Source organism: Embiotoca jacksoni, unplaced genomic scaffold, assembly GCF_022577435.1.
Source record: "Embiotoca jacksoni isolate LCO1_2020_lvr unplaced genomic scaffold, fEmbJac1.0.p SCAF_69, whole genome shotgun sequence".
Classification (NCBI taxonomy): domain Eukaryota; kingdom Metazoa; phylum Chordata; class Actinopteri; family Embiotocidae; genus Embiotoca; species Embiotoca jacksoni.
Genome location: NW_027185424.1, coordinates 918,177 through 939,504, shown reverse-complemented (window position 1 = coordinate 939,504; position 21,328 = coordinate 918,177). Strand labels below are relative to the sequence as shown.

The 21,328-nt window shown below is 38.7% G+C and overlaps 1 protein-coding gene across 4 annotated transcripts in view; it reads left to right on the top strand.

Moving 5' to 3' along the window:
- Positions 1 to 21,328, top strand: part of LOC138214240 (syntaxin-binding protein 4) — a 106,743-nt gene that overhangs the window by 64,010 nt on the left and 21,405 nt on the right. For all 4 annotated transcript variants that reach the window (XM_069175639.1, XM_069175638.1, XM_069175641.1 and 1 more), the window contains exons 9-12: positions 5,315 to 5,421; positions 6,357 to 6,498; positions 7,293 to 7,365; positions 17,481 to 17,569. In XM_069175639.1, the coding sequence (XP_069031740.1) occupies positions 5,315 to 5,421; positions 6,357 to 6,498; positions 7,293 to 7,365; positions 17,481 to 17,569 (411 nt within the window). The remainder of the gene's footprint in view (positions 1 to 5,314; positions 5,422 to 6,356; positions 6,499 to 7,292; positions 7,366 to 17,480; positions 17,570 to 21,328) is intronic.

Sequence of the window (21,328 nt, the reverse complement as noted above, 5' to 3'; positions counted from 1 at the left end):
AATAATGTGTAAGCAGTGGACTGCGTTGTGTTGAAGGACACATCGTGAACATGTGGAGGAGGAGGTCCGTTTATTTGGAGCAGCGTCTGGTGAAAAACAGAATAAAACCTTCCTTTCAGAAAGGAGAGGAAACAGGGTCCCAATGAGTCTAATCTGGCAGACCACCACAGAAGAAGAACTCAAATAGGAGGGGCTTTGAAACTAACTGTTTTTTAGAGGCGGAAGACAGATTTTTGTGTAATTACAATGACCTGGTTACACTTGCATGAGTAAAATTATTATGAAACCATCTGCCAAAACCTAATAGAATACAATACCATTTACACAAGTTTAATGTGCATTCATAACAGCCTTATTATACATTCTATAAAATATATTTTATTTATATAAGCCCCTCCAAATACATGACTGGTAGTTTGGGCTTCAGTTGTTCTCCCTTAATGCTTTGACTTTTGCATTAGTTTAACTACTAAACTATAGTAACACCAAGCAGTTGGTCACAATGACAATCTCAACTCAAGGTCTACTTACCTGTATGTCACATGGTCTTCATCAGCTGATCATGCCATAGTACTCCAAAGGGTTCAACCCCTTCTAATTCTGTACAGTAAGTAATACTATCAATATCCCAATACATCACATTACAAATGACCAAAACACCCTTCTTGTTCTTTCTAAACACAAAACATATATTGTATTCTGAGGTATCACCTTGACTCCCTGAAATGACAAAAGATAACAAATACAGTCCTGTGACTTCATGCTGCTGAATATTGCGGGATTCATGCTTGACTGAACAATGTTAAACACTGCTTGGATATTCTTTGCATTTGTGTTTCACTGTCAGAGTCCCACAACAGACACACAACACCAAGTCTGAAGGTCGGTCAGTGAGCTAAGAGACTACAGTCATAAAATTCTACAATTACACACACACACACACACACACACACACAACCACTGGTTACACACACACACACACACACACACACACACACACACACACACTGGTTATACACACACACACACATACATTTACATTTACACTTGCTAGCATAATCAGTTTGTTGCTTGTTTTGTTGTTTTTGTGGAACCTGTTATCCTCCAGAACAGCTGATTGTCCCCAGACTGCGATGGAAGCCTGTAAAGGTTGAAGAGTACGACAGGAAATGTTCTGTATATCTCGACAGGAAGCTTCTCGTAAACATGATAGATGAGCTCTGCTCTATCGCCACGGTGGCGGAAATATTTAGTTATTTATTTGTGCTTGACAGAAACAAGACAACAATTGCTGGACAGGGCAACCTCCCAACTTCCCAACCTCCCAACCTCCCAACTTACCAACCTCCCAACCTCCCAACCTCCCAACCTCCCAACTTACCAACCTCCCAACCTCCCAACCTCGCAACCTCCCAACCTCGCAACCTCGCAACCTCCCAACTTCCCAACCTCGCAACCTCCCAACCTCCCAACCTCCCAACTTCCCAACTTCCCAACCTCCCAACTTCCCAACTTCCCAACTTCCCAACCTCCCAACCTCGCAACCTGATATGACAAGGAAGGATGGAGGAGCATGAAGGGGGAGACAGTGAATGCAGTAATCTGCACTTGTGTTTGTATGCTTGAAGGAAGCAGATGTTTCTTGTTGCAAATGAGCTGCAAGGTTTTACATCATTGGGATTTGAGATAGCAGTGAGTGACCACCTGAGGCTGAGCAGCACAGACTGCCTCAAGCTAGCTGTGCCTTAAGTTTCAGTTTAAATATGATCTCTGTAGAAAGTTCTCTGTGCAGCAGCATGTGACTTATGGTACAAGATGTAAAGGGCTTTTAGGAGTGTTGTAACATTTTGCTGCAACTAAAGTTAGAATTTTGGTGTGTGCTATAGCTGTTATCCTTTTGCTCTCCAACATGTAGCAATCAAAAATTCACCATTCATAGGTATGCCAAAAGTTCCCCTAAACATAAAAACATAATGTTAATTATTCAACGTCATACTGAGGGAACAGAAGGGAAGGTTGTGACCATTTTTCATATTTAGTCAGATACTGAATTGGCAACACTAATCTTGAGCTCTTTAATCTGTGTTTAACTAAACCCAACAAATGCAGTCACGCTCAGACAAAGGTGGTTATCAACTCACTAACGAAGTCCAGTGTTGCAGCTACCTAATGCAGGAAAGAGCTGGCAAAAAAAAATCCCAGATGAGTAAATGTTCACTGCTCCAAAAAATAAAGGGAACACTTAAACAACACATCCTAGATCTCAATGAATGAAATATTCCAGTTCAAATCTTGATTCATCACATAGTGGAATGTGTTGAGAACAAAATAACAAATGATCAATGGAAATCAGAATCATTATCTATGGAGGTCTGGATTCAGAATCATACTCCAAATAAAAGTGGAAAAATCAGATCACAGGCTGATCCAACTTCTGTGGAGATTCCTGAAGACAAGTCCAAATGAGTCTCAGTAGTGTGTGTCCTCCACGTGCCTGTATCACTCCCTACAACGCCTGGGCATGCTCCTGATGAGACCACGGATGTTCTCCTGAGGGATCTCCTCCCAGACCCGGATCAAAGCATCGGTCCACTCCCGGACAGTCTGCGGTGGACGTGGCGTCGGAGGACGGAACGAGACGCGATGTCCCGGATGTGCTGGATTGGATTCAGGTCTGGGGGACGGGCGGGCCGGTCCGTAGCATCGACGCCTTCATCGTGCAGGAACTGCTGACACACTCCAGCCACATGAGGCCGAGCATTGTCCTGCATCAGAAGAACCCAGGACCCGCTGCACCAGCAGATGGTTTTCAACGGGTCTGAGGATCTCATCCCGGGACCTAATGGCAGTCAGGGTACCTCTGGCTAGCACACGGAGGGCTGCGCTGCCCTCTGAAGAAACGCCTCCCCAGACCGTCGCTGACCCGCCGCCGACCCGGTCCCGCTGGAGGATGTTGCAGGCAGCAGAACGTTCTCCACGGCGTCTCCAGACTCCGTCACGTCTGTCACATGTGATCAGTGTGAACCTGCTCTCGTCCGTGAAGACCGCAGGGCGCCGACGGAGAAGCTGCCGATCTCGGTGTTCTCCGGTAAAGTCCGGTCGCCCCGCACGGTGTTGGGCTGTGAGCACAGACCCCACTTGTGGACGTCGGGTCCTCGTACCGCCCTCATGGAGTCTGTTTCTGACAGTTTGAGCAGAAACATGCACATTAGTGGCCTGCTGGAGGTCATTTTGTAGGGCTCTGGCAGCGCTCCTCCTGCTCCTCCTTGCACAAAGGAGCAGATAGCGGTCCCGCTGCCGGGTTGTTGTCCTCCTACAGCCCCCTCCACGTCTCCTGGTGGACCGGCCCGTCTCCCGGTATGTCCTCCGTCCTCTTGACACTGTGCTGACAGACACAGCAAACCTTCTTGCCACAGTGTACATTGATGTGCCATCCTGGATGAGCTGCACTACCTGAACAACTTCTGTGGGTTGGAGACACCTCATGCTCCCTCTAGTGGTGAGGACACTGGCAAAATGCAAAAGGGACCAACGATCATCCAGAAAGGACGAGGACAGAGAAACGGTCTGTGGTCACCACCTGCAGAACCGTTCCTTTATAGGGTTGTCTTGATAATTGCCTCATTTCCACCTGTTGTCTGTTCCATTTGTACAACAGCAGGTGAAACTGATCCTCAATCAGTGTTGATCCAAACTGGACAGCTTGATTTCACAGAAGTGGGATTGATTGGAGTTACATTAAGTTGTTTAAGTGTTCCCTTTATTTTTTGGAGCAGTGTACATGTTGAAAGGCTTATAATATTACTGCCTTCTTATTTCCTTATTACTGCACAAGTACATCTGACTATAATTACATTCCACTAAATTAATATGTTGCTCATATAGCATGTAGTCTTCAGAATCAGATGTATTTGCTAAATAAGTTATCAGTTACAAATAATTTATTTAAGGAATTTAAATTCCGAATAAAATCCAAAGCTAAAAAGTCAGAGAAAAATCCAGTAGTAAGAAAAATATAAATAACATTTTATAAATAAAATTTCATGGTATATAAAATTGCGCAACAGTGCAGATGTACACAGTATAAGTAGTATTATGTAATGTGCAATGTAATACTACAAAAATAATAACTAATAGCATTAATGTAATGGTCCATATTAGCTGTGATGATTTTATCGGTGTGACTGTAGATTTTTAATTATGTGTATTCTTATGGCATGTATGACTTTTTTAGCCTTATTCAAAACAGACTGCGGAGCCAACAAGAGTTAAATAGAGAAACATAACTCAAAGCAAGAGATAGGCTTACTTTCATATCTTATAATTGGACTACAAGCTGTAGTCTCTGTTGCAGGACAATATCAGCAAAGAAAAGCACCATGAAATGTAATCTATATATCTCTCTTATAAAATCATCAAAGAAAGCCAAAGAGGTTTGCTGGCTCTGCACATTCTCTCTCCTAAGAAACCCTCTCACTATCCTCGCAGCATGTGCCACGGGTCGTGTACCATTGGTGAAGCCATTTTCCAAAACAACTGATTGGTCAGTTGGTGTGTGTTATGTTGAAGATGACCTGGTTAGGTTTGCTAACCCATGGATGTATCCTGGTAAGAAGTGGACTCAAATAGAGTAAATCTGAAGTTACTTCGCTACCGAGTACAGGCCCCCCGGTGAGTCACCGTAACATCTCAAACCCTCAACTGTCAATCAGTCATCCAGGCCAAAATCCGTACAAGCATTTCCAAATAATGATATATAATCTGGAACATTTATGATAAACACACAAGCCAGTTCAGGCACTTCAAACTGTTTTGCTTTTTTAGCTTGTAAAACTGTAAATTGCAATTTTTCTTTCTTTCATCTTTTGCATTTTTTCCGTCACTGTTTGACTAAGCCTTGAATCAACATGTTTGGCAGACCGTCGTTGTTGTGTTTGTTGTTACCATCCTTGTCATGATGAGATGACACATCTGCCTGGCTGATCAGCAGCACTGCACCATCAAACCATAAAACCTGCAATCAGTTGCAGAAACTCGTCCAGATATCAGACAAATAGAAGTGAAAACCAAAAGCTGAAGACACGACAGTGGTCACTTGTTGTGTTTAAGTTTCTGCAGTGGATGAAGGCTGATAGTGACCACGCTTGGAGAGGTGCTGAGATCCTTTGCAGTAGCTCATACATTCATTGCTAGTGAGCTAGACATGAATTAAAAAGATGTAGAAATCCTATTTAACAGCATAACCCAACAAAGGAAATAAGGGCAGTTGTGTTTCAGAGCTCAGTCTGACCTGTACTCTGTCTCTGTTGAGCAGGATGGACGTCTGAGACCTGGAGATCAGCTCATCGCCATCAACAAGGAGTCCATGATAGGAGTCACCCATGAAGAGGCCAAAAGCATGTTAAACAAAGTCAAATTCAGGTGAGTGGTGTTGTGTAACTCAAAGTGAGTAAATCCTCTGTATAAACAGTAAGAACTGTACTGGGAGAAGTAGTCTATCAACCAATTCAGAGTTTTCATCTATCACAACCAAAAACTGGAGCTGATAAAAATCTGGCCTCCATCTTCAAAGTACTGCAGCAATAAATCGCTGCCAACTCTCCTGGTACACTTTGAATGTTGCTTGGAACGAACGGGAATTCTTCAAGCCCATAAAGCGCCATCTTTCAGGGTCGGAAACAGAGACCCTTTAGCTTGAATTTCATTTTTGGGATCAGAAAGAAATGGCGGAGCATTAAATCCAAGGAGGCGCATGGAGCTGCGGTAGTGTTGCTTTTTCAACATGCTGTGAGCGTTTCACGCTGGAGACCCGTGTTACGGTATTTTCCTGAATATTTTCCCTCAGCTTCAGAAATGACCCCGAGGTACAAATTCTTGGTGCGTAACCGCTGCGAATGTAACAGAGAACTCCCAGCGATCCTGAGCTGACGGACCTTCTTCAGTCTTGGACCGTCATACTCTAAAATAAAGTCTGACTCTAAATCTAAACATCTCGCCGAGCTCCTTGTTTCACTGCTGTCGGCTTTTTGAAGCATGTCAGGGTCTCCGTTGCTGATTTTCTGAGTTTGCCACAAACTTTCATGTGCGCTCTCGGCTCAAGTTTCAGGTCCAGGATAAAATCACAAACATGCGTGTACCATCAGTGTTACTCTGGTTCTGATGTTAATCAAGCGACTTGACTTGTAATACTTCCAAAGGAAAGTTAACTGCTCCACGTGCATCCCTGAGCAGGGCTCTGAGCGTGAACTACAGGAACAGTCTCTGGGCTTTAAGAAGATGCTGTAGCGTAACCTCGTTTTTGTATCCTAAATAAACATCACGGGAATGTCTTTGTGTTTGTTGGTGTGTTTCTCCAGCCAGGACAGTGTCGTGGAGATAGCCTTCATCCCTGGTAAAGGACTGTTTCCAAGCAGCACATCTCTCCCCAACGGAGTGCAGCGAGCCGCGGCCAACAACTACAACTCTGGACGCTTAAAAGTCCACATCAGGTCACCTGAGGTCAGCGCCACGTCACTGCTCTGTCAGTGGATTCCCACAATACACTGCATTTTATTTAAACTGCAAGCAGCAAGTAGGAGAGAGAAGGAGCAGACATATTTAAGTGACAGAAAATTAATTTGTCTTTGGTTTCTAAAACACATTTAAGGCTCCTGCAGCTTGTACACTGCAGCAATAAATTCATTCTCACCTTCATTTTGTTTTTGTTATCCATAGAATATTGATGTGCGCTGAATAACTAACTTACAAACTTTTAGTGAAGTTTGAGATGAATAATTAATTGATAAACTTTTGCAAAATGTTTCAATAATTTTGAATTTTTAATGCAATTTTAATAAACTCAAAGTGAAGAAAATGTTCTTTAATAATTATTTGTTCCTTAAATAAAATGGTTCTTCCTGAATTTCAAAATTGAATTGCGAAATGAAAAATAAATGGAATTATTCATATGCAAAACATTTTCTTTTACTTCGAGTTCTCTGACACATTATTTGAATTAACATTTAATTAATCATAGCAGCACATTGTTTCTATAGCTCAGTCGAACTGATTTAAAATTATTCTACATTCTCCAGATTCAGCCGTCAGCTGTTTTCTTCTGTTACTGCTGTTTAATGTTCTCTATTAGCAGGCTGTGACTAGTTCAAAGTTTCTCATTATTCTCTTGTGTCTTTTATTTAACATGTTTGAATAGCAAATCAACAGTGGCTATTGTCTCTTGGTTGTCATCAGTATGACATCCATTTGTTTTTAATTATTTCTGTTTTCTAAAATCACGTATGTATTTTTTGCAGATCTGTGCAGAGGAGCCAGCCCCAGTGTCCTCACCATCTCCTGACATCTGCCCTCCAGATATTCATATTTCAGGTAGAATATCTCTGGACATACTCTGTGTTCTTCTGCCTTTGTTCTTTATGTACAGAGCAGTGCAGGCAGCAGTGAGTACTTGGTTTACATTGAGTTTGATGTTGGTTGTACAAAGAGCCTTTCACCTGACAGAGGCTTATCTTATTCATATTAAACATGCAGCTTTATGTAACTTTAAAGGATAAGTCTGTTAATAGTATGTTTTTCTTACTTAAGACCTAAATCAACAATGAATGCATCTTACTAACAAGTACTGTGTGTATCAAAGCCCGACTAACCTTATTTCTCTGAGCCGTAGAGCTCCATTGTCATCCAAAACCATTAAAAACACACCAGTGAGCCACCATGTTGGACTGAAAAGAGTCCCCAACAAATGCATCCTTTCCTCTTGTTCGAGTAACGTTTGATAAAAACTACAGTAACCAGAGGACGTATTCATAAACATTCTTAGAGCTCCAAACTTATCCCAAAGATTTCTAGCAAGGAGTCTGAGTTTAGGAGTGATTCAGGAAACTTCTCAGAGCAAGGAAAGGAAATTCTGATCTTACGGAAGAGGTGTGGTTGACACCGTTGGTAGGCGTGGTTGACACCGTTGGTAGGCGTGGTTGACACCTTTGCTAGGCATGGTTGATACTGTTAGTAGGTGTGGTTGACACCTTTGCTAGGCGTGGTTGATACCGTTGGTAGGTGTGGTTGACACCGTTGGTAGGTGTGGTTGACACTGTTGGTAGGCGTGGTTGACACCTTTGCTAGGCATGGTTGATACCGTTAGTAGGTGTGGTTGACACCTTTGCTAGGCGTGGTTGATACCGTTGGTAGGTGTGGTTGACACCGTTGGTAGGCGTGGTTGACACCGTTGGTAGGCGTGGTTGACACCGTTGGTAGGCGTGGTTGACACCTTTGCTAGGCATGGTTGATACTGTTAGTAGGTGTGGTTGACACCTTTGCTAGGCGTGGTTGATACCGTTGGTAGGTGTGGTTGACACCGTTGGTAGGTGTGGTTGACACTGTTGGTAGGCGTGGTTGACACCTTTGCTAGGCATGGTTGATACCGTTAGTAGGTGTGGTTGACACCTTTGCTAGGCGTGGTTGATACCGTTGGTAGGTGTGGTTGACACCATTGGTAGGCGTGGTTGACACCGTTGGTAGGTGTGGTTGACACCGTTGGTAGGTGTGGTTGACACTGTTGGTAGGCGTGGTTGACACCTTTGCTAGGCATGGTTGATACTGTTAGTAGGTGTGGTTGACACCTTTGCTAGGCGTGGTTGATACCGTTGGTAGGTGTGGTTGACACCGTTGGTAGGCGTGGTTGACACCGTTGGTAGGCGTGGTTGACACCGTTGGTAGGCATGGTTGACACTGTTGGTAGGCGTGGTTGACACCATTGGTAGGTGTGGTTGACACCATTGGTAGGCGTGACTCATCCTTTTAAAAGATGTGACTGGTTGATCAAAAAAACACACTTTGTGATAATGGGAAAAGAAAGGATAGTAACATCCAGTGGAGATTAAATGAACTGCATTCCAATACGAGGCTTTGAAAGGCTGTTTCTGTGTGTGATCACTGCAGATGAAGGTTGAGAAGTCCCTGAGTCATCACTTCTGACAAATATCTTAACGCTGTGATCACTGTCGTTTCTGGTGTTATTGTGTTACTGCGTTGAGTGAGAAGTGAGCGTCTCCAATGAGATCGACCACAAACTTCATCCCTGAAACAGATCATACGTAGTGTTTCATTAACGTGCCACCATTCAGCATGTGAAGAACATTTCTCCAACCTCACTGTTCTTCTGCAATCTTCTTTCTCTGAAGAAATTCTTAAGCCACTTAAAATTCCTACTCCCTGCTTCTCACAGTTTTTCACCTGAAGAGCTCTTGTCACGTTTATCTTTAAAGGATCTACTCTTAACTTTAAGAGGAAATTCTTAGAAAACGTCATCATTTTAAGAATTTTCTTTCATCACAAGGATCAACTTTTAGTACTAAAATTCTTTATGAATACGGTCCCTGGTGTTTTAGACAAACACTGAGCCTGTTTTACAGCAGCTCTACATTTTTGAGGTGCTTTGAAAGAGTTACAGTATGTTGTCAGAAAGTTTTGAGAAACAGGCTTTTCATGGTATAACAACCAAAAATATAGATAAATACCATAGATACAACATGCTGGCTTTATATGCTCAGGAAGTATCCAATGATTCACTGTATTTAATCACCACTCTTCCAAAATGGTTGTCCAGCTTTCCATCATCCTGTTCACTTGTACAAAACAGTTTTAAAAAAGCAGCTGTGCCCTAAAATACTATTTAAAGGACTATTAAACCAAATTTAGAGTTTAGATTTTCCTTTTTGTCCTTGAAGTCCCTCAAATCAAACATTAGATAAACCCATCTGATCTGAGAGGGAAAAACAGGGCGTATTTACTCCTTTTCAGAGATTGGGGATTAGGGAGAGTGGGGAGGACGGGATTTAACACAAACCACAGCACAGTAGGGGACCTCAGAGGACACAGGAATGTGAGGGATCATCAAATCATAATAAGAGTGGCTCCAGTTTGTTTTTGTTTTCAGAAGTATTGTGTCTGTGAGAAAACGTGAAAATTCCGTGTTGTGATGGAACAGATGACTTCATCCACATTGTTTAGGTTTAAAAAGATATTGTAAATATAAATCTCTCTTCCTAAAGCCATTTGAGCTGATTACTCCAAAACATTAACATGGATTTGGTGGAATGAAGCTAATATGTAATTATTTCTAAGGTCATTTATTCATAGAAAGCAAATCTTTTCAACATTGCAGTTCTCTTCATCATTAATGATCTAATACCTAAAACCTCTATTTATGGTTTTCTGTTATGTTTACAAAACCCATGAACTCTTGCTGACACGGTGGCAGCCGACAGATGGTCCGGACAGAAAGTTCTCCCCAATTCTGCCTTCTTTCAAAGCTTTTCCAATCTACTCCCAACTTCAACAATGATAAGATGAAGAGGGCAAAGAGGATTAGCATCTCGCGACCAGCGCAACTACAAGGACATCTTTGTCACCTTTGCTTTGGCTTCCTCACTCACACATGCTGCTTGACAGAAACCAGGAGTAGTAATAACAACAGTAACGAACGGGGGAAGTAGCCATGTCCCTGTCCAATCAAGATGTGAAATATTGAAGTTATGAAACTGAATTAGGAAGGCTTTAGGAAGTCTGATAAATGTTTGGACCTGATTTCACTTGAGTCTGTGTCAAGTGGGCCTCAAATTTGAAATACAAATTTGTAGAGGTAGAAAGAAGTGCTTTCCAGACGTCTGTAGATGCTCAAGTACTAGAATAAAGCATGTGGAATGACTGAACCCACGGCCAACACTCATATATTTTGATCCTTTTCTTAAAGCTGTCCATCTCGAGTAAGACTTATAGAAGTGCACTGAAAAATTGGTGGCTTGTCTAACCCGTTAAGCTCGAGGTGTGTTTTTAAATTTCCTCTGAAAGAAAACGCACATAAACTCAGTTAGTAACGGCTCCACAGTGGTGAACAAGCTGGGGCTGAAAGGATTGTTAGAGAGGACAACTATTCTCATTAAAAACTGATATTATTGAAACTTGCTTCAAAAGAAAATTCTGTAGCTGCAACTAAATTTGCTAAAATTGAAATGAAGCACAAGAAATACTACAATGTGCATCCATTTTATTTACAGTAACACCATACGACCTCTTCAACCAATGTTCCACACTTCACAGCTTTCCATTGAAGAGGACAGGTTGTGTTGTAATAAGAGATACAGCCGGGCCCCATTACAAGGCCTTCCAGGGTGCAAAAATACATCATTATATATATTCCATTGTAATTCAGAGAAAAAAACAAAGGTTTTTGTTTGCTCATCTAAGAATGTCACTTGCTGCTGGCAGCTGAACTGAGCAGGTTGTAAGTCCAGTATTGTAAAACATCAGATTTCCATGTCTTTTTTATTATAAAGCAGGTCTCAATGCTGTCCAAATACTAAGAGTCCAAACACTCGGTCCACAGAAGAAAGCAGCCTGAATTCAGCAACTGTGCTGTGAGTGTGCGACGTTACAAACTTACGTGAATGAATTGGAGCCAAAAAGTGAAATATTTCCTTCTAAACTGTTTTTGATTTACTAGTATAGAGTTGGACAAAATGTAAAGTACAAGTACCTTTATATTACAGTACAGCACACAAAATAAGTGCATTATTAGATAAATATACTTAATTCTGTTTTCTGGTGATTGGCGTGATCAAACATCTTTGATTTTTTTTTTTTGTCGGCCTTTCTTACAAAATTGTCCCACAATTTGCAAGGTTTTATGTGATTTTGTTCTGGTAAAATTGTGGGTTAAGGAAAATAAATTGTATTTTTAAAATACCACATAATGGAAAAGACATAATTAGTTCCTGTGATAATAAGTATACTGCACATCACAGAAATGTCTGGAAATATTTTCATTTTCATTTTTTATTTTTATTCTCTTAATTTAGAGAACTCTGGGCTCAAAGTTACAAAATCATTTGTTAGTCATATAAGTGGCATAGCTTTACAAAACAGTCTGTGACTGCAATATAGAATATATAGGCTACATCTTGTGTAAAACTAAATCCTTTAAATGCTTTTTAATGCCAAAATTGTAAGTTTCCCACAAATGTTGAGGATATTAGTTGATTTTGCATGAATTATTACAATCCACATTATATTACTTTCAAATTAAACAAACAACTTGCGTGACTTAAGCACACGTAAAAACAATATGTTTTGGCTAAAGAACCAAAAGACAGGCAACAATATGAAACAGTCTATTTGTGAAACGCAAAGTGCTCCATAATAAAACTGAAAGGTTTTAAACAGCTCTCATGTGAAGGGTCCCGAGCTGAAAGCCACCCGACAGCCTGTTCCAATCCTATTGGCCCGGATTACCCCGGCCAAGGTTATTTTCTAGGTGCTCTGCCCACTTAGCTCCCTGCTAGGCTCTTATTGGTTAAGCCAGTTGCTAGCTGTGACAGATGTCAGTAGTTTGTGGTTAGGTGAGCACACACACATAATAACACAAGTTTTTTTTTTTTTGTTTTTTTTTTACAGAATATGGTTTCTGTATGATTCCAGAATTTTCATCCAGGTCACATTATATCTAAGACTTTATCTGAAACTGATCTTTAGTCTGGTTTTCCTGCTGCTGATCAGTACTTGTGCTTCTATACATGTCACGTACACACTCATCCCCTTGAATCAGTTGACTGCAGGACCTCCCCCCTGCTGTGCCCACCCTGACCCGACGCACAGCAGGGAAACAGGCCACCACAGCTCTTCAATCCTGTTAGGAAGATATACGTCAATATGTAAAACCCTATTTGTGTGGAACTGTCGGGTGAGTTTTAAAGTTCATTCCTGACTTGAGAAGCAGCAGTTTACCAAACATTCTCACTTTAATGGTCATTTAGTAGCAAGAACGAACTCAACCAAAACTAAGAAACAAAAACAGAGTGAACCCTTTGGAATTATCGACATTGTGTACAAATGTGTCTTCAAATACGATCAGATCTGAATTATGAATAAACAAAATCAAGTTCTGTAACACTGTTTGTGTTGTGCTTGTTTATATTGAATTCATGACATCATTCAAACATTAGTGTAGTTTGGGTTCATGACATCTGCAACAGCTAATTGGAGCTAGAAGTCAGCAAACCTGCGTCCAACCAATGAAATCGGGTGGACGTGTGTCAATTCAATTCAATTCAATTCAATTTTATTTATATAGCGCCAAATCACAACACAGGTTATTTCATGGCACTTAACACATTAAAGTCGTTACAGCAAAACTTGACAATATTATACAGAGAAACCAACAATTCAACAATTCATCAATTCAACAATTCATCAATTCAACAATTCATCAATTCATCAATTCAACAATTCAACAATTCATCAATTCATCAATTCATCAATTCAACAATTCATCAATTCAACAAGTCATCAATTCAACAATTCAACAATTCATCAATTCATCAATTCAACAATTCAACAATTCATCAATTCAACAAGTCATCAATTCAACAAGTCAACAATTCATCAATTTAACAATTCATCAATTCAACAATTCATCAATTCAACAATTCATCAATTCAACAATTCAACAATTCATCAATTCAACAAGTCATCAATTCAACAATTCATCAATTCATCAATTCAACAATTCATCAATTCAACAATTCAACAACTCAACAACTCATCAATTCAACAATTCATCAATTCAACAAGTCATCAATTCAACAAGTCAACAATTCATCAATTTAACAATTCATCAATTCAACAATTCATCAATTCAACAATTCATCAATTCATCAATTCAACAATTCATCAATTCAACAAGTCATCAATTCAACAATTCATCAATTCAACAATTCATCAATTCAACAACTCATCAATTCAACAATTCAACAATTCATCAATTCAACAATTCAACAACTCAACAACTCATCAATTCAACAATTCAACAAGTCAACAATTCATCAATTCAACAATTCAACAATTCATCAATTCAACAATTCATCAATTCAACAACTCATCAATTCAACAATTCAACAACTCATCAATTCAACAAGCCAACAATTCATCAATTCAACAATTCAACAACTCAACAATTCATCAATTCAACAATTCAACAATTCATCAATTCATCAATTCAACAATTCAACAACTCATCAATTCATCAATTCAACAATTCTTCAGTTCAACAATTCAACAATTCATCAATTCAACAATTCAACAATTCATCAATTCAACAATTCAACAATTCATCAATTCAACAATTCAACAACTCAACAACTCATCAATTCAACAATTCATCAATTCAACAATTCAACAACTCATCAATTCATCAATTCAACAACTCAACAATTCAACAATTCATCAATTCAACAATTCATCAATTCAACAATTCATCAATTCAACAATTCAACAATTCATCAATTCAACAATTCAACAATTCAACAATTCATCAATTCAACAATTCATCAATTCAACAATTCATCAATTCAACAATTCATCAATTCAACAATTCAACAATTCATCAATTCATCAATTCATCAATTCAACAATTCATCAATTCAACAATTCATCAATTCAACAAGTCAACAATTCATCAATTCATCAATTCAACAATTCAACAACTCAACAATTCATCAATTCAACAATCCAAGAACTCATCAATTCAACAATTCAACAAGCCAACAATTCATCAATTCAACAATTCATCAATTCAACAATTCAACAAGTCAACAATTCAACAATTCATCAATTCAACAATTCAACAATTCATCAATTCATCAATTCAACAATTCATCAATTCAACAATTCATCAATTCAACAATTCATCAATTCAACAATTCATCAATTTAACAATTCATCAATTCAACAATTCATCAATTCAACAAGTCATCAATTCAACAATTCAACAATTCATCAATTCATCAATTCAACAATTCAACAATTCATCAATTCAACAAGTCATCAATTCAACAAGTCAACAATTCATCAATTCAACAATTCATCAATTCAACAATTCATCAATTCAACAATTCAACAATTCATCAATTCAACAAGTCATCAATTCAACAATTCATCAATTCATCAATTCAACAATTCATCAATTCAACAATTCATCAATTCATCAATTCAACAATTCAACAATTCATCAATTCAACAAGTCATCAATTCAACAAGTCAACAATTCATCAATTTAACAATTCATCAATTCAACAATTCATCAATTCAACAATTCATCAATTCAACAATTCATCAATTCAACAAGTCATCAATTCAACAATTCATCAATTCATCAATTCAACAATTCATCAATTCAACAACTCAACAACTCATCAATTCAACAATTCAACAATTCATCAATTCAACAATTCAACAACTCAACAACTCATCAATTCAACAATTCAACAAGTCAACAATTCATCAATTCAACAATTCAACAATTCATCAATTCAACAATTCATCAATTCAACAACTCATCAATTCAACAATTCAACAACTCATCAATTCAACAAGCCAACAATTCATCAATTCAACAATTCAACAACTCAACAATTCATCAATTCAACAATTCAACAATTCATCAATTCAACAATTCAACAACTCATCAATTCATCAATTCAACAATTCTTCAGTTCAACAATTCAACAATTCATCAATTCAACAATTCAACAATTCATCAATTCAACAATTCAACAATTCATCAATTCAACAATTCAACAACTCAACAACTCATCAATTCAACAATCCAACAACTCAACAACTCATCAATTCAACAATCCAACAACTCAACAATTCATCAATTCAACAATTCAACAACTCATCAATTCATCAATTCAACAACTCAACAATTCAACAATTCATCAATTCATCAATTCAACAAGTCATCAATTCAACAATTCATCAATTCAACAATTCAACAATTCATCAATTCAACAATTCAACAATTCATCAATTCAACAATTCAACAATTCATCAATTCAACAATTCATCAATTCAACAATTCATCAATTCAACAATTCAACAATTCATCAATTCATCAATTCATCAATTCAACAATTCATCAATTCAACAATTCATCAATTCAACAAGTCAACAATTCATCAATTCATCAATTCAACAATTCAACAACTCAACAATTCATCAATTCAACAATCCAAGAACTCATCAATTCAACAATTCAACAAGCCAACAATTCATCAATTCAACAATTCATCAATTCAACAATTCAACAAGTCAACAATTCAACAATTCATCAATTCAACAATTCAACAATTCATCAATTCAACAATTCAACAATTCATCAATTCAACAATTCAACAATTCATCAATTCAACAATTCAACAATTCATCAATTCAACAATTCATCAATTCAACAATTCATCAATTCATCAATTCAACAATTCAACAATTCAACAATTCAACAATTCATCAATTCAACAATTCAACAATTCATCAATTCAACAATTCAACAATTCCCACATAAACTAGGAGGAAAAAACTCCTCTCTAAGGGAGAAAAACCTCCAACAGAGGGAAGAAAAACTCTCCTTAACAGGAAGAGTGACTTGACTTGTAGAACACGCTCAAACATTTTAATATTGTGATCCTCATTAGGATTTGATGACGTGAGCCATGCCTCACAAAAACAATCTCATTGGACTCAAGAATTGTTGATTTGCATAAGTGGTACCAGTCATCTGAAAGGATTAAGATCTTCATCAGTCCACAGTTAGACAAAGTGGCGAGAGGGTCAAAGTTCAAGATGCGCTGTGATGATGCAATAGTATGTCCCACTTGTATACATACTACATGCAACAGTAAATACTTTTTTAAGGGAAGCTGCAATGTGTACTAAAAGTAAAAAAGTAAATAGATTCTGTTATCCAAGAATGACAAAGTATATGATGTGCGATGATACCGGATGTAACCGGAGTTTAAAGCACGGCTGGTGTGACAGCAGGTCTGTCAATCATCACCACCAATCAGCTCACACTCACAGCTGTAGGTCGCCGTCACCAAGCAGCCTTACAAATCTGGGACAGACACGCTCATCAAATTAATATTAAGCACCTCTGCTCACACACACACTTACACACACACACACACACACACACACACACACACACACACACACACACACACACACACACTTACAGACACACACACTTACACTCACATACACAAACACACACACAGACACACACACATACACTCTCACACACAAACACACACACACATATACACACACACACACACACACACACAAACAGACACTTACAGACACACACACACACTTCCTCTATCACCACCTCCACCCAAATCCAGAAGAATATCTGTCGATCCACTCTGATATTCCAGATTATAGATGATGTTGCTCCTCCTGTGGTTTACTGAGAGTCTCGTCTTTTCATTCCTGCTTTGATATTTCATACCAACACTTTCTTTTCTACATATATCGTCTACATACAAGTTTGCGTTCCCCTTTTGTCTTTAACAAAAAAAAAATGTTCCTCTTATATTTCTTTCACTTGTCTCCATCCTCATGTCTCCTTTTCTTTTGTGTGTCTCCAGGTTCAACCAGCCAGAGGTCACCACCAGGGGCCAAACCTAAGATCACACTGGACCCCTACATACGTCTCAAAACAGACAAGCTCGACTTGGTGAGTCCTGAGTCATGCTGTTAAATACACTGAGGAGCCAAAACATTACAACGAATAATATAGATAATTATTGTAAATATGGTGCATGTCAAGGTCTGGGTATGTAGACGGTAAGTGAACGGTTGATTCTTGTAGTCAATGTGTTGAATGTGGGAGAACGGGTCGTTGTAAATCCACCTCGTATGCCAGATGACTGAGTTTGTTGTGCTTTGGGGGGTTTATTACTTGCTTTGCCCTAAATTTCCTGACTACCTTCCACTTCTTCCTACAGCCCACCCTGCTCTCTGTTATCTGGGAGTGCACTTGTATTAATAGTTGATAAAGGTTTTAATAATTACAGTTCTTGGACACTGTGACCGCAAATCGTGTTTTGTCCATAATTTCAGAATTCTTGTGCTAATTATTAAAACATTTCACACAAATGCCTAATAGGATAAAATAGTGAAGTTAGGACATTTTGTATGCAAAAGGATGAAAGCCAAGCTCACTGTGACATCCTAATGTTCTGCAAAAACACTTTTCAGGTCATTATTGAACATCATAACTTAATAGAAGGAGAGATGCGACCATGTTTCCCATTCAGTCAGATACTGAACTGAACATTATTCTGGTGTCCATCTTGGTTCTGATCTTTTGTGCTGTTGGCATGAAAATGTGTGTAAAGCATTCACGTTGTTGCTTCTATCATCTATTCCTCTATATTTAAAGCTTTGTCTGGATAGACATGGATGAGGCAAACAACCACCAGGTGGTAGTTGTAGTTACATAAAACATATACAGCAGGTAAAATAAGTCACCATTTTTCTCAGTAAATATATTTCCAAAGGTCCTATTGACATGAAATTTTCACCAGATGTTGGTAGCAACCCAAATAATCCATACATACACAGAAACCAAAACAAATAACTTCAGAAATTAAGTTATGTGTAATAATGTGAAATGACACAGGGAAAAAGTATTGAACACGCTTACTGATATTTATTTAATACTTTGTATCAAAGCCTTCGTTGGTAAGGACAGCTTCAAGACGTCTCCTGTATGGAGAAGCTAGTCGTCTGTGTTGCTCAGGTGTGATTGGCTGGGCCGTTCTAGCAGCTTTATTTTCTTTCTTTCTATTTTCTTTTTCTGTTTCCTTGGCTGTGTTTGGGATCATTGTCCTGCTGAAATGTCCACCCTCGTTTCATCTTCATCATCCTGGTGGATGGCAGCAGATTTTTATCAAGAATGTCTCGGTACATTTTTCCATTCATCCTTCCTTCAATTCTGTGAAGTTTTCCAGTAGCGTATGTTGAAAGCAGCTCACACCATGATGTTCCCACCTCCAGACTTTACTGTTGGCATGGTGTTGTTAGGGTGATGTGCAGTGTTGTCCTCCTAACATGGTGTATTATGGCATCCAAACAGTTCATTTTGCTCTCAACTGACCAGACTATATTCTCCCAGTATTTCACAGGCTTGTCCAAATGTTGTGCAGCAAACTTTAAACGAGCTTCAACATGCTTTTTCTTCAGCGATGGAGTCTTGCGTGGTGAGCGTGCAGACAGGCCGTGGTGGCGGTTGAGTACATTACTGATTGTTTTCTTTGAAACAACTGTACCTGCTACTTCCAGGTCTTTCTGAAGCTCTCCATAAGGGTCCTTGTCTCTTGGACAACTCTTCTGATAATTATTTTCACTCCTCTGTCATAAATCTTGTGAGGAGCACCTGGTCGTGGCCAGTTTATGGTGAAATGATGTTCTTTCCACTCCCGGATTACGGCCTCAACAGGGCTCACTGGAACATTCAGAAGTTTAGAAATGCATCTGTAACCAACGCCATCAGTATGTTTTGCAACAATAAGGTTGTGAAGGTCTTGAGAGATCTTTGGTTTCACCCATCATGAGATGTTTCTTGTGTGACACCTTGGTAATGAGACACCTTGTTATAGGTCATCAGTTGGGACTGAACCAGCTGATATTAATTTGCACTGATAAGGGACCGGATCACTTTCTATTTACTGACAGATTTCAGCTGTTGTCTTTTTGCACCTCCCTTTCTTCATGTGTTCAATACCTTGTATCCTGTGTCATTTCACATTATTACACATAACTTAATTTCTGAACTTATTTGTTTTGGTTTCTTTGTATGTATGGATTACTTGGGTTGTTACCAACATCTGGTGAAAGTTTAATGTTAATAGTACCTTTGGAAATATATTTACTGAGAAAAATGGTGACGTGTTCAATGCTTCTTTTACCTGCTGTATCTGGATCACTAATCTACTCAATGAAATAACACATAATGGATTTATTTTCTTCTCAGCCAGTGGATGGAGTGTTCGTGTTGTTAGTAATTTGGGTTTTAACTGTGATTTGCTTTTGAACCTCAGATCTAAATTAGCATCTCAGTGAAATACATTAAATTGTATATGTCAGATCTGTATCCTGGTATTACCAGACCCAAATTCACTGCAGGAATATATGGGTATGGCCATGCTTGATGAGCGACCCCTGCTGGTCACTGATTGGTTTGCATTTCAGAGTGGCTGAGCAAACCTTAATGCAAACAGGGTTTCCAGACTATAATCACTGCAAAGTGTGAACCTGTGAGCAATAGTTGGGCTGAGCCAGGCTCCCAAATCTGGCCGCCCTCCTCCGCTCAATGATCTTGTTATTTATGATAAATCTATTCATTGTTAATTCATGAATTATGAGAAATCAATTGACAGTAAATTGTGAGCTAAGAGTTGCACAGGTGGTCTCTATTTCCTTTGATTTAACAACTATGAAAGTACACTGTAGTTGACTGTAAATCAGTGGCAGTTTGTCAATACGTGTTAAATAATACTTTTTTTATTTATTGTTTATTTTGCAGGGACAATACACACCAATCAACAGTTAAACTGCAAGTGAGCCAGAGTTAGCCAGAGAGGCAAATTTGTATCTGCTGTCCCCGGCCAGATGTTTGAAGGCAGCCTAAAATTACTCAATTTCAAATAACATAATGAAACTAAAATTCATTGATAAACAGACAGTAACATACAGACAAAACCAATTCACATATAAGCAAAAGAAAAGTGTACCTACAGTACAAACACGTATATAACACTGAGGCACAGAACATACATCAACACTGAACAAGACAAATGCACATATAGGTGAACCAAGCAGGCAGGACAGACAGTACATTAATGCTTGCACACCTGAGTGGCAACAAGCCATTCATTAAGGCTGTTTGAATGTTTTGTACATGTTTTTTGTGTGTATGTGTGATGGCAGAGCATTCAACGAGTGTGCTGAATTCACAGATAATGCAGATTTGCTAAAAGAGCTTGACCTATGGTGAAATGACACAATTCAATTCAATTCAATTCAACTTTATTTATATAGCGCCAAATCACAACACAGGTTATTTCATGGTACTTAACACATTAAAGTCTTGACAGCAAGGCTTTATAATATTATACAGAGAAACCAACAATTCAACAATTCATCAATTCAACAATTCAACAATTCATCAATTCAACAATTCAACAATTCAACAATTCATCAATTCAACAATTTATCAATTCATCAATTCAACAATTCATCAATTCATCAATTCAACAATACAACAATTCAACAATTCCCACATAAGGTAGGAGGGAAAAACTCCTCTTTAAGGGAGAAAAACCTCCGACAGAGGGAAGAAAAACTCCCTTTAACAGGAAGAAACCTCCGACAGAACCAGGATCAGAGGTGGGGGGAGCCTCTGTTGACAGAACCGGACTCAGAGGTGGGC